Genomic DNA, 13,437 nt, shown 5'->3' on the forward strand with positions numbered 1-13,437 from the left:
TGACTACTTCTGTGATACTTGATAACACCCGATTCCCTTTCAACAACCCACCACCCCATTATCTTACCCACAAATGGATTTAAAGAAACCTCGATACTGAATAGATTCACTCTCGAAGAAACCCAAATTGATTATGTTCGAAAGGATACCACATACCAGACCCATTTAGAAGTCGGTGCTTCCTCAAATATTGTTGTATTTGACCAATTCGATTGGTGGGTGCAGTTTTGTATCTTTGATTCATATATTACATGGGTTTCCTTTCTTTTGGAGAATCGTGGTGGATGCCAAAAAAAAACCGGAATGGATCAATCAACAGTATTTGATCATGAATGTGTGCATAACTATCATTTGGCTCCATGGCGAATTGCATCGGTGTATAAGTAAATGCTTTCGTTTAACCAGCATTGCAATTTCATTCAGATGCTACTTCAAAGGATGCGCTATTGTTGAAAAGACAGAGATCGGTTAACAGTTACAGTGAAAACTGATCAGATTTCGGAATCGGATACAATCGAAAAGGAGAAAACCTATGAATTCGAACTGTGGGTTTAAAGAAATGCAATCGGTAAACAATACATGTTTTAGGTACAAAATAATGAACAAACGTGGGCAAAATCAATACGTTTAATTTCAATACGAGCTATTACATGACAAAGATAACATTTTTAAGTCGATCTCTCTTTACAATGAGTAAAATAAAACCCTAAACCCAAAATCTAAGAACTGGTAAATTTTGTTACAGCTTTCGTTCCCTCAGAAACAGCATGCTTTGCCAACTCTCCAGGCAAAACCAATCTCACCGCCGTCTGAATTTCCCTGGAGGTGATCGTGGGCTTCTTGTTGTACCTCGCAAGTTTCGAAGATTCCTGAGCAAGCTTCTCGAAGATGTCGTTGATGAACGAGTTCATAATCCCCATGGCCTTGCTTGAGATACCGATGTCAGGATGAACCTGCTTCAAAACCTTGAAGATGTAGATCTTGTATGTCTCCACGTTCTTCTTGCTTCTCTTCTTCTTCTTATCGGTGGCACCGGCGCCGGCTTCCTTGGGAAGCTTCTTTCCGGCCTTTGGCTTTTTCTCGGCAGGGGATTTTTCAGCTACGGCGGTTTTCTTCTCCTCCGCTGGCTTCTTCTCAGCTGGCTTCTTCTCTGCTTTAGGCGCCATTGAAGGGACTTTTGTTTTGTAGAGAGGGAATTTGATGTTTAAAAAGAAAGAGAGAGATGGCTGATACGTTGAGAAGATGAAAATGAAAGACGAATTTGTTGTGTTTATATGAGGATTGAGAGGCGTTGTCTGATTGGTTGATTTTAGATGTCCCGGATTGTGCATAGAGACCGTTGATATCTGGTCTTGATTTTTTTTTTTTCAGCGGACGTGATTTAATTTGCGAAATGACACGGATCAACATATTGGCGCATGTATTGTATAAGACGACTCGGTGTGGGCCTCGACGAGAAGCGACGCGACCCACGTGGCACTCCACAACGCCGTCATAACGCGGTGAACACCGCCCCCGCCTACTCGTTGCTTCTCGTCGCCCGGAACTCGTTGTCTTGGAAACGAGTTATAACGCCAAAAGAAATATACGTTGCGGAGTTTTTTACCGTTTAATAACGGTCTATTTCAAAAAAAAAAAAAATTACCTTTTTACCATTTATATATATATACATGCATTTTATTTCAAATTTTATATACTTTTATCTCATTCTCTCTATATCTTTATACACATTTTCTCTCATTCTCTCTATATCTATATCTTTAATTCAAAAAATGGAGCAAAACCCAAACACCCCCCCTCCATCATCAAACTCAAACACAACCTCGCCTCTCGGATTTGCGGGGTACGAAAATTATTTTAACCTTTTGTCGTCTCAAGGTTCACCACAAATACCATACCAAGGTGTCGCTTTCAATCCCACTTCACCACCACTGCAATTTCCCAACTCACCTTACGTTCAACAAAATCAATTTGGTCAAAACCCAAATTTACAACAAAATTTTTTCTCTACTTTTGGTTCGATGCAACAAACAACCAATTAACCGTCACCTACAACACAACCAACAGTTCAAGTGGAAGCAGGAAGTAGTAGGAAAGGGAAAGGGAAAGCAAAATCAAAAGGGAAATCAATAGCGGTGGAATCTGAAAATGCAGACGTTCCACAATGGTGGACACCGGAGGAGGAATACGCTTTGACGGCGGCTTGGTGTGCTACTTCAAAGGACGAACTTCGCGGAAATGGAATAAAAAAGGAGCTTATTGGGGGCGGTGCTCGACAAGTTTCACGCTATTTTAAGGAAAAATCTGTATCGCAACGACATGTTGAGCAGCAAATGGGGTATGATAACTAAGCGGTGCAGCAAATTCAACGGTATTTACAACCGGATTGCGACGTAACAACAAAGTGGAACCAACGAGTTTGATTTGTTCAAAGCTGTAGGGAACAATATCGGGTCGAAATTGGTCATGTTTTCGACTTTGAAAAATCATGGGAATTGTTGCGAGCGGATCCAAAGTGGAATAAAACGCCTACATCGTCGGAGGTTCAATCCAAAAGGTCTCGTAACTCTAGTTCGGTCGACGTGTCGGACGCACGGACTAACATCGACCTAAACGCCGATGACGATGAGATCCAGGATGATATCCAAAAGATATCCCCACCACGACGACCGCCCGGACGCGACAAAGCGAGGCGCGCTGCAAGACATGCGGAGGAGGTGGAGACGAGAGCAAAAGATGCGGCGGAAATGAGAGCGAATGTAACAGCCCAGAATCTCAGGTATTGTCAAATTATGTTTTTGGGGTGATTTAAGAGGGGACTCGGCGACTTGGAGCCTAGACTCGCCGAGTAGGATCGCAGACTTGGTCGCGGGTTCGCGACTGGACTCGACGAGTCCAGATATGGACTCGGCGAGTCTACGCTGTTTAGCGAAAACCCTAACCGTTCAGGTTTGGGACGTATAAAAAGGACTCATTGGCCGTCATTGTTCATTTTAGCCTTCTGAGAAGAACCCTAAATCGATTGTGTGCATCTGGAGCAAGGATTATAGGCCATTGTTGATCATAGAAGAGTTGTTGTGCAAGGAAGAGAAGAGATTGGCTAGAGGAACAGCAAGGGAGTCACATTCTGAGGATTGGGGACACAGAGAATACATCATCCAGGTAAGAATTCGAGTATACTCTGCTATATTGATGTATTTATGGATTTAGGGTTTATGGAACCCTTTTGTGATTAGATTGAATGTTACCCTAGTCCCCTAAACGAGTGTAACCCTGTATTGAGACCTTTGGGAGGTCCAGAATGTCCCATGTCTGGGCATTTCGGGAATTGATGAAGGTTTTGGATTGGAGTCCTTATGCCTTAGGTCAAAATGTAAATGATGAATCATATGGTGTATCATGAGCACTGAAATGAGGACTTTACGTGATGGATCAGCCTAGGAAGGCCAGGCCTAGGAATGGTCGAAGCAGTTCTGACCTTAGGATGCAGTTTGAACGGTTGCATGGCATGGACTCGCCGAGTTCGATGAACAGACTCGGCGAGTAGCTTGAAGATTAACTGGGACTCGTCGAGTTGTTCTTCAGACTCGGCGAGTTGAGTCGGGGTGGCCCCGCGATTCTTCCAGGAGTAACTCGTCGGGTCAAGGAGGATACTCGACGAGTAGATAGGGAATCTCAGAGAGTTGGAGGACGTCTAGACTCACCGAGTCGCCATGGCACTCGCCGAGTCCGGTCGAGTTTACCGTTGACCGTTGACCGTTGACCAGAGTTGACCTAAGTATGACTTCTTAGGGATAGTCACACTTAGAAGATATAAGTGATAATGAGATATATGTGATGTTATAGGGAGGTTGTAGCTCGTCGGATTGTGCACGAGTGATTTCAGGATTTGCTAGCTTTCAGCATTCACGAGGTGAGTCTTCTCACTATACTGTACCCGGAAGGGTTGACTGTGTGACCGGAAGGTCAGATATGATATGTGATATGTATGCTATGTGTGGTAAGTTATTTGTGATATGTGCTATGTATGTTATGTGGGCCGGAAGGCAATATGTTATGGGCCGAAAGGCGATTATGTTATGGGCCGGAAGGCGTTGTGTTGTGGACCGGAAGGTCAGGGCCTGGAAAGACGTATGTGCGTAAGTTGTATATTGGGGAACTCACTAAGCATTTATGCTTACAGTTGTTATGTATGTGTTTCAGGTACTAGCGAGGACCGTGGGAAGGCGCTGGCGTGATCGATACACACTGAAGGATGTTTTTATGATCTTGGGATTTAGACTATTTGTATTTGACATAATACTTAAATTATTTATGCCTTGTTTTGAATGGAAATATTTTATTTTTAAAATGAAAAATTTGTTTGAAAATTTGCGTTGTTACAATTGGTATCAGAGCCTTGGTTTGAGGGATTCGGGTGCACCTTCGGGAGTAACTGAACTCAAACCGAGGATTTGAGGAAACTTTTTAAATAAAGGCATAAACTTTCGTAAATGGTTTTGTGGTAAGCAATAAAGAAGCAGTGTGTACGATCAGTCAGCGCCCGAACGGTAAAGATCCCCAAAATACCTTACAATGTTATATGATATAAATTGTTATGCATGCTAGAAGACTAGGTATTCATGATAGGACTAGAGTGGCCTGATTTGTGATGCCTTAGTCTAGGGAAGTTTGCCGATATGAGATGCTTTGCCAGTGTGCGGGTAGATAGTGCATATCAGAAGTAGAGTACTCACTATCCGGGGTTTGGGGAGGAAGACTTGGGATGAATGCTGATGCGGTGTGATCGGTAGTATTGGGCCCGTACTATCGAAGATACCGGGTCAGTGGGAGACCCAAGTAAGAATCCCTGGATATCGGGGACTGAGTAGGGTTGCGTTATCGAGTGCAATTATACTCGATGGGGTCTCTGATAGTTTTATGTTGTATTTCAGAGACATCATGGTTAGACCACGCCACGGAGCGAGTTCGAGCGGTGTGAGTGACGAGGAGATTCGTCAGATGATTCACGAGGAGGTAGCTGCGGCGATCCGGGCTGAGATCCCGGAGATGTTTGGGTCTATTAAGACCACCCTGATGGAGACGTTTGATGAGCGGTACGCCGCATTGACTGAGGCTGCAACCGCTGCAGCTACCGCAGCTGTGGCCGCTGCTAGGCCACAGGGGGGTGACTCGTTGCTGTTCCGAGAGTTCAGCAACACGAAGCCACCAGAGTTCGATGAGACGCAGGATCCGATTGCTGCGATGAGGTGGATCGCGGATATAGAGGGGTGCTTCTACACTTGTTCATGCCCGGAGCACCTGAGGGTACGGTTCGCTTTGAATCAGTTCCGTCTGGGAGCAAAGGACTGGTGGAAGTTCGTGACGGCGAACTTCACTTTGGCAGAGACTACAGCAGTGACATGGGAGGGGTTTACTGCCATGTTTAGGGATGAGTACGTTCCCCCGGTGGAGAGGGAGCGATTGGTTCAGGAGTTCTTAACCCTCAAGCAGGGTACTGATTCGGTTGCGGCAATCACGCGGAAGTTTCATGAGAGGGCGATGTTCTGCCCCGAGCTGGTGTCCACAGAGCAGGCTCGGATGAGCCGGTACTTGGGAGTTTTGAGGAGGGATGTCCGGGAGTTTGTGTCGAACTCCACCTATCATACTTTTACTGAGCTTCAGGCGAATGCCAGGAAGCGTGAGATCGAGTTGGAGACTCAGGCCAGGGAGGAGGCCGAGTCTCAGCAGGTGGACCGGCGGCCGGCTCAGTCTCAGCCGGCAGCCAAGCGGACCAAGTCCGCCGATTCGAGGACGGGAGGTCCGAAGGGCCGCACTTGCGGAAAGTGCGGCAAGGGTCACGATGGGGCGTGTCGAGCTGGTGCTTGCTACAAGTGCGGCAAGGAGGGGCACATTGCTAGGGAGTGCCCCAAGGGGTTTATGGTTTGCTTTCATTGCAATCAGACCGGCCATCGGAAGGCCGAGTGCCCTCAGCTTCGTCAGGGATCTGCACCTACTGCTAGGACTACTGAGACTCGACCGGTGAAGGTTGAGGCCCCGAGGGCTCGTGGGAGAGCCTTTCAGCTGACTGCGGAGGAGGTCCGCGCTGCGCCCGATGTTGTGGCAGGTATGCTGTAATTCATGTGTTTATTTTAATGTCGAGATGTTATGCTTATGTTATTATATGTGTAGGTACTTTCCTTGTGAACTCTGTGCCTGCTCTAGTGTTATTTGACTCGGGTGCGAGTAGGTCCTTTGTATCTTTAGCCTTTAGTCAGCATATCAGCGTTAGTCGCGAGTCGTTGAGCCGACCTCTAAGAGTTTCTATAGCTGACGAGAGAGTGATTTGTGCCACAGAAGTTCTCCGGGGATGCGTGTTAGAGATTTTCGGGGTCGAATTCCCGATTGACCTGATTCCTATTGCGATGGGTGATGTTTGTGTCATCGTGGGCATGGACTGGTTGAGCCGATTCGGCGCTGTCATCGACTGTGAGCGTCAGCTGGTGACTATACGAGACCATAGTGGGGGAGTTCTTTCGGTGTACGGCGAGGGTACCCGTTCGGGATCAGCTTTTTGTTCGGCCGCTAGGGCGAGGCAGTGTCTACAGCAGGGTTGTAAGGGTTTTGTGGCGTATGTGATGGATACGCGGGAGGTTTCCGAGAGACCGAAGTCAGTTGAGGAGGTCCCTGTGGTGCGTGAGTTTCCAGATGTTTTCCCCGAGGAGCTGCCAGGAGTACCTCCTGTGAGGCAAGTAGAGTTTGATATCGATCTGGTTCCGGGGGCCGCGCCTATTGCTAAGGTGCCTTATCGTCTTGCACCTCCAGAAATGCAAGAGTTGTCCTCGCAGCTCCAGGAGTTGCTGGGAAAGGGATTCATTTGGCCGAGCAGCTCGCCGTGGGGAGCACCTATTCTGTTCGTCAAGAAGAAAGATGGTTCGCACCGGATGTGCATTGATTACCGGGAGTTGAACAAGTTGACGGTCAAGAACCGTTACCCGTTACCGAGGATCAATGATTTATTCGATCAGTTGCAGGGAGCGTCTTGGTTTTCCAAGATCGATTTGAGGTCAGGGTACCATCAGGTGAGAGTGCGGGATGAGGATGTTCAGAAGACAGCGTTTAGGACGCGATATGGGCATTATGAGTTTGTGGTGATGCCTTTCGGGCTCACCAATGCCCCGACTGTGTTCATGGATCTCATGAACAGAGTATGCAGGCCGATGTTGGATCGGTCAGTGATTGTATTTATCGACGACATTCTGGTGTATTCGAGATCTAGAGAGCAACATGAGGAGCATTTGAGGGAGGTCCTTGAGGTATTGAGGTCGAAGAAGCTTTATGCAAAGTTCTCCAAATGTGACTTCTGGTTGCGGGAGGTCCAATTTCTAGGACATGTTGTTAATCAGAAAGGGATATTGGTCGATCCGGCCAAGGTTGAGGCGGTGATGAGTTGGGAGGTGCCGAAGTCACCCTCTGAGATCAGGAGCTTCCTTGGATTGGCAGGGTATTATCGGAGATTCATTAAGGATTTCTCCAAGATCGCAGTGCAGCTCACCAGATTGACCCGGAAGGGTGTTGCATTCTCATGGGGGCCCGAGCAGCAGACCTCCTTTGAGACACTTCGCCAAAGGTTGTGCGAAGCCCCGGTATTAGCTCTCCCGGAAGGGATGGAAGATTTCGTAGTATATTGCGACGCATCGATTTCGGGACTGGGTGCAGTGTTGATGCAGAGGGGTCATGTGATAGCGTATGCGTCGAGGCAGCTGAAGCCTCATGAGGCGAGATATCCCACGCATGATTTAGAGTTGGGGGCAGTAGTATTCGCTCTCAAGATTTGGCGTCACTACCTGTATGGGGTTCGATGTACGATATACACGGACCATAAGAGCTTGAAGTATTTGATGGATCAGCCCAACCTAAATATGCGTCAGAGGAGGTGGTTGGATGTGGTCAAGGATTATGATTGTGAGATCCTGTACCACCCAGGCAAGGCTAATGTGGTAGCCGACGCGTTGAGCCGCAGGGCGGAGAGCACTCCATTGCGAGATGTATGCTTGAGACTGACTGTGATGACTCCAGTATTGAATGCTATTCGTGGGGCACAGGCCGAGGCTGTACGACCAGAAATGCAGAAGAAAGAGCGGGTTGTGGGGTTGATTTCAGAGTTCGTTAAGGATGGACGAGGGCTTATGACGTTTCAGGGTCGGATTTGGGTACCGTTCGTGGGTGGTACGCGTATCACTTTGATGGAAGAGGCTCATAGATCGAAATTCTCGATCCATCCCGGTGCTACGAAGATGTATTTGGATTTGAGGAAAGAGTATTGGTGGCCCTGTATGAAGAGGGACGTTGCATGGTTCGTTGAGAGGTGCTTGACCTGCCGTAGGGTTAAGGCCGAGCACCAGAGACCGCATGGCAAGTTACAACCATTGAAGATCCCCGAGTGGAAGTGGGAACAAATCACTATGGATTTCATCACCAAATTGTTGAGGACTGCCAGGGGAGTTGATGCAATTTGGGTGATTGTGGATAGGTTGACGAAGAGTGCACACTTCCTTGCCATCAGTGAGAGTTCTTCAGCGGAGAAGTTGGCGGAGATATATGTGAGAGAGGTGGTATCTCGGCATGGGGTGCCGATCTCGATTGTTTCAGACCGTGATGTACGTTTCACTTCCAGGTTCTGGAAGAAATTTCATGAGGAGCTGGGTACTAAATTGCATTTTAGTACCGCATATCATCCCCAGACAGACGGCCAGAGCAAGCGGACGATTCAGACGCTGGAGGACATGCTTCGAGCGTGTGTGTTGGACTTCGGGGGTAGCTGGGATGCATATTTACCCTTAGCAGATTTTTCCTACAACAACAGCCATCATTCGAGCATTGGTATGCCACCTTTTGAGCTGTTGTATGGTAGGAGATGTTGGACCCCCATTTGTTGGGGAGAGGTGGGACAGAGAGTGATGGGCAGCACAGAGATCGTACTTCAGACGACAGAGCAGATTCAGCAAGTTAGACAGAGGTTATTGACCGCCCAGAGTCGACAGAAGAGTTATGCAGACAGACACCGATCCGAGCTTGAGTTTCAAGTCGGCGACTTCGTTCTCCTGAAGGTCTCTCCTTGGAAAGGAGTGATTCGATTCAGGAAGAGGGGCAAGTTGGGGCCCCGGTATATTGGGCCATTTCGTGTGATTGCTAGGATAGGCCGGGTAGCCTATCGGTTGGATTTGCCAACAGAGTTGGGATAGATCCACGACACTTTTCATGTGTCGCAATTGAGGAAGTGCATAGCCGATGAGTCGGCAGTGGTTCCATTGGAGGATATTCAGGTGGATGCGAGCCTGAATTATGCTGAGAGACCAGTGGCCATCAGGGATCGGAAGATCAAGGTTCTGAGGAACAAGGAGGTACCTCTGGTGTTGGTTCAGTGGCAACACCGTAAGGGATCAGAAATGACTTGGGAGCCGGAACGTGAGATGCGGGAGCAGCATCCGGAACTATTTTCAGAGTGAGACTTCGAGGGCGAAGTCTAATCCAAGTGGGGGAGAGTTGTAACAGCCCGGAATCTCAGGTATTGTCAAATTATGTTTTTGGGGTGATTTAAGATGGGACTCGGCGAGTTGGAGCCTAGACTCGCCGAGTAGGATCGCAGACTTGGTCGCGGGTTCGCGACTGGACTCGACGAGTCCAGATATGGACTCGGCGAGTCTACGCTGTTTAGCGAAAACCCTAACCGTTCAGGTTTGGGACGTATAAAAAGGACTCATTGGCCGTCATTGTTCATTTTAGCCTTCTGAGAAGAACCCTAAATCGATTGTGTGCATCTGGAGCAAGGATTATAGGCCATTGTTGATCATAGAAGAGTTGTTGTGCAAGGAAGAGAAGAGATTGGCTAGAGGAACAGCAAGGGAGTCACATTCTGAGGATTGGGGACACAGAGAATACATCATCCAGGTAAGAATTCGAGTATACTCTGCTATATTGATGTATTTATGGATTTAGGGTTTATGGAACCCTTTTGTGATTAGATTGAATGTTACCCTAGTCCCCTAAACGAGTGTAACCCTGTATTGAGACCTTTGGGAGGTCCAGAATGTCCCATGTCTGGGCATTTCGGGAATTGATGAAGGTTTTGGATTGGAGTCCTTATGCCTTAGGTCAAAATGTAAATGATGAATCATATGGTGTATCATGAGCACTGAAATGAGGACTTTACGTGATGGATCAGCCTAGGAAGGCCAGGCCTAGGAATGGTCGAAGCAGTTCTGACCTTAGGATGCAGTTTGAACGGTTGCATGGCATGGACTCGCCGAGTTCGATGAACAGACTCGGCGAGTAGCTTGAAGATTAACTGGGACTCGTCGAGTTGTTCTTCAGACTCGGCGAGTTGAGTCGGGGTGGCCCCGCGATTCTTCCAGGAGTAACCCGTCGGGTCAAGGAGGATACTCGATGAGTAGATAGGGAATCTCAGAGAGTTGGAGGACGTCTAGACTCACCGAGTCGCCATGGCACTCGCCGAGTCCGGTCGAGTTTACCGTTGACCGTTGACCGTTGACCAGAGTTGACCTAAGTCTGACTTCTTAGGGATAGTCACACTTAGAAGATATAAGTGATAATGAGATATATGTGATGTTATAGGGAGGTTGTAGCTCGTCGGATTGTGCACGAGTGATTTCAGGATTTGCTAGCTTTCAGCATTCACGAGGTGAGTCTTCTCACTATACTGTACCCGGAAGGGTTGACTGTGTGACCGGAAGGTCAGATATGATATGTGATATGTATGCTATGTGTGGTAAGTTATTTGTGATATGTGCTATGTATGTTATGTGGGCCGGAAGGCAATATGTTATGGGCCGAAAAGCGATTATGTTATGGGCCGGAAGGCGTTGTGTTGTGGACCGGAAGGTCAGGGCCTGGAAAGACGTATGTGCGTAAGTTGTATATTGGGGAACTCACTAAGCATTTATGCTTACAGTTGTTATGTATGTGTTTCAGGTACTAGCGAGGACCGTGGGAAGGCGCCGGCGTGATCGATACACACTGAAGGATGTTTTTATGATCTTGGGATTTAGACTATTTGTATTTGACATAATACTTAAATTATTTATGCCTTGTTTTGAATGGAAATATTTTATTTTTAAAATGAAAAATTTGTTTGAAAATTTGCGTTGTTACAGCGAAATTCGACGAACATAATTTGTTAATAAAAGAAAAAAATGAGTTGAAACGTCGTCATTTGGAATTTCTGGAAAGTCAGGCACGGGAGAAGCAGGAGCAAAAAGAAAGGGAACTAATGACACAACAGTTGTCAATTTTTCGGACAAGCGAGGATGGATTAGCACCTGCTGATCTAGCCGTGCTACAAGCAATGAAGGAACAAATTAGGAAAAAATATTTGGGTTGATTGTGTGGTATTTAGTAGTGATTTCAATATTATTTTAGTTATTAATTTAGGTTTAAAATTATGTTTTTTTAATTGTAATCGGATTTTAGATTTTAAATATTATGTCTTTTTTTTTTGTTTTTAAAATTATATGTTTTATAAAAAAAAATATATTAGTTATTAAAAAAACGCAAAAAGAAAAAAAAACGAAAACAAAAAAAAAAAGTTAAAAAACGAAATAGTAAAAAAAAAATACAAAAATAAAAATATTTATTTTCAAAATGTTGGTGTTACATCTTGTTGTATCTTGTTGCCTATTTCCTCACTTGGTGTTATAACACCACTTGCTTATGTGGCATGTGAGGTGGTGTTGCATCTTGTTGCCCACACCCAATGCTCTAAGATATGCAAAGCAAAAGGTAATCATATTTCCACTTATCAATTTAATTTGATTCTTCCACTTAATATAAATTTGCATTTATATTTTTACTCTTATTTAAAATCTACAAAATTATGATGAATTATATATCAGGGTTTATACGATTGGCCTCTTCCCCGTCCTCTATTTATCACTTACACAAATTAATTAATTTATGTTTTTCTCTTTATTTATTTCTTACAAAAAAATTAGTTTGTTTTCTTATTTATTCATCAAACAAACCCACCAAAGGATTCAATCTTACTTTATCAATCCTTTAAACTTTTCCATTTGAATATAAAATCTAACAAAAAATAATTTTTCTTTATTTATTAATCAAACAAACCCACTAATTTATTTTCTTAAACACGAGTTTTATTTTTCTTATTTATCATTTGATTATAAAATCTAATAAATGTTAATTTTTTTTCTTATTTATCTATACATATCACACTAATATATAGTGAAAATAATTCGTTCCATACCGATGCATATCACAACACAATATTTAAATTAATACATATCAAATAAAAATATTTATATTACCCACTAAAATATTGTCTAACAAAAATTTATAAATCACAATAATTTAAAAAAAAAAAGTTGAGGATAAAAAAAAAACATTCACCGTACTCCAATTACATATTATCACTTATAAAAAATAAATATGCATTTAAATCAAACAAGTTGTTCTTAGATACTTTATAGCTCATTTAGAAGACACGGGTAAACGAAATATTACTAAACTTTTGACTAAATCTGATATGTTCTTTGAACCAATGATTCGTTAGACAACGGATATATCTTCTGAATTAAAAAAGTAAAATAAAATAAATTTTACTGTACGAAACCCTTTAAGATTTGAGTTTGTGGAATCACCATAAACACATAACCTTTCATTTACTCTATGTCTTTCCAAAAGAATAATAAATGTTTAAGAGCAACTTATTTGATTTAAATGTATATCCAACTGTATAAATGATAATATATAATTGATGCAGGGTGAATGTTTTTTTATAGTCATACTTTTTTTTAAATATTATAATGATTTGACTATTTCATTGATAACAATTTACTATGATTTAATATGTATTAATTTGAACATTTTATTGTTGTGATATACATGATTTTGAAATAAAATAATTTCCATTACATAATATATATCATTTAGTGGATTAACAAAAAAGATAAATTATTAAAATTTTAAGTGGACTAGTCTAATAAAAGATATCACTTATCATTTAGCGGGTTAGTTTGATAAATAAATAAGAAAATGAACTATTTTTTGCCTGGAATAAACGAGGGGGAAAAATCATTCCTTGATTTATTTTGGGCCATGAACCATCTCCAAAGACCAGTTTGGCCAAAAATCATCTAATTGGATCATAATATGGGCTTAAGCATAAAAAGGCCCAATCTTTTTTCTTTCTTCTCCTTCTCTCGGCCCAAACCACAAAACATGGGGAGGAAGAGCTGACTTTTAAGATTGCCACCTCATTAATACACCACATATTTCCATGCATGGACCAACATGCATCTATGATGGTCACCTCAACTCTCTCTCTTCTTCTTCTTAATTCTCGGCCGAGAGGAGACACACACACACACTCACTCACAAAATTCATTCCAACTCTTTCCAAATCCTCTCAAGATCACTTGC

General features: G+C 43.9%; 1 protein-coding gene across 1 annotated transcript; it reads right to left on the reverse strand.

Annotated features, from left to right (window-relative positions):
* Positions 1-609: 609 nt before the first annotated feature.
* On the reverse strand, positions 610-1,246 carry LOC111886065 (probable histone H2B.1). Its single transcript, XM_023882307.3, has one exon. The coding sequence runs from the start codon at positions 1,164-1,166 to the stop codon at positions 720-722; it is 447 nt and encodes a 148-aa protein (XP_023738075.1). The 5' UTR covers positions 1,167-1,246; the 3' UTR covers positions 610-719.
* Between the last annotated feature and the right edge of the window lie 12,191 nt (positions 1,247-13,437).

Source organism: Lactuca sativa, chromosome 1 (assembly GCF_002870075.4).
Source record: "Lactuca sativa cultivar Salinas chromosome 1, Lsat_Salinas_v11, whole genome shotgun sequence".
Lineage (NCBI taxonomy): Eukaryota > Viridiplantae > Streptophyta > Magnoliopsida > Asterales > Asteraceae > Lactuca > Lactuca sativa.